Source organism: Gekko japonicus, unplaced genomic scaffold, assembly GCF_001447785.1.
Source record: "Gekko japonicus isolate JY-2015 unplaced genomic scaffold, Gekko_japonicus_V1.1 scaffold1031, whole genome shotgun sequence".
In the NCBI taxonomy this organism is placed as follows: Eukaryota; Metazoa; Chordata; class Lepidosauria; order Squamata; family Gekkonidae; genus Gekko; species Gekko japonicus.
Genome location: NW_015177041.1, coordinates 304,634 through 304,902, shown reverse-complemented (window position 1 = coordinate 304,902; position 269 = coordinate 304,634). Strand labels below are relative to the sequence as shown.

Genomic DNA, 269 nt, shown 5'->3' with positions numbered 1-269 from the left:
CGCGGAGAAGGAGAGGCGTGGGGGGGGCGGGGGGGGGGGAGGAACCAAAGCAGCAGCAGCTGCCGCCGCCCCCTGAGCCAGGAGAGGACTCACCTACGTCGTGGATCACCAGCTGGTAAGTGCCCTGGGCCTCCTCCCCCCAGCAGCGCACCGTGGAGAAGGTCCAGTCCACAAAGCCAGTGGGGTCTCTAGGGAAAAGCAGGGGACACAGGCGGTGAGGAGAGGCCTCGGCCGTCTGGGAAGTGGAGCCCCCCCCCCGGAGGCCAGGG

The 269-nt window shown here is 69.9% G+C and overlaps 1 protein-coding gene across 1 annotated transcript in view; it reads right to left on the bottom strand.

Annotated features, from left to right (window-relative positions):
- PCSK7 (proprotein convertase subtilisin/kexin type 7) overlaps positions 1–269 on the bottom strand; it is a 19,067-nt gene that overhangs the window by 2,170 nt on the left and 16,628 nt on the right. The window contains exon 13 of the mRNA XM_015428043.1: positions 94–188. Within this exon, the coding sequence (XP_015283529.1) occupies positions 94–188 (95 nt within the window). The remainder of the gene's footprint in view (positions 1–93; positions 189–269) is intronic.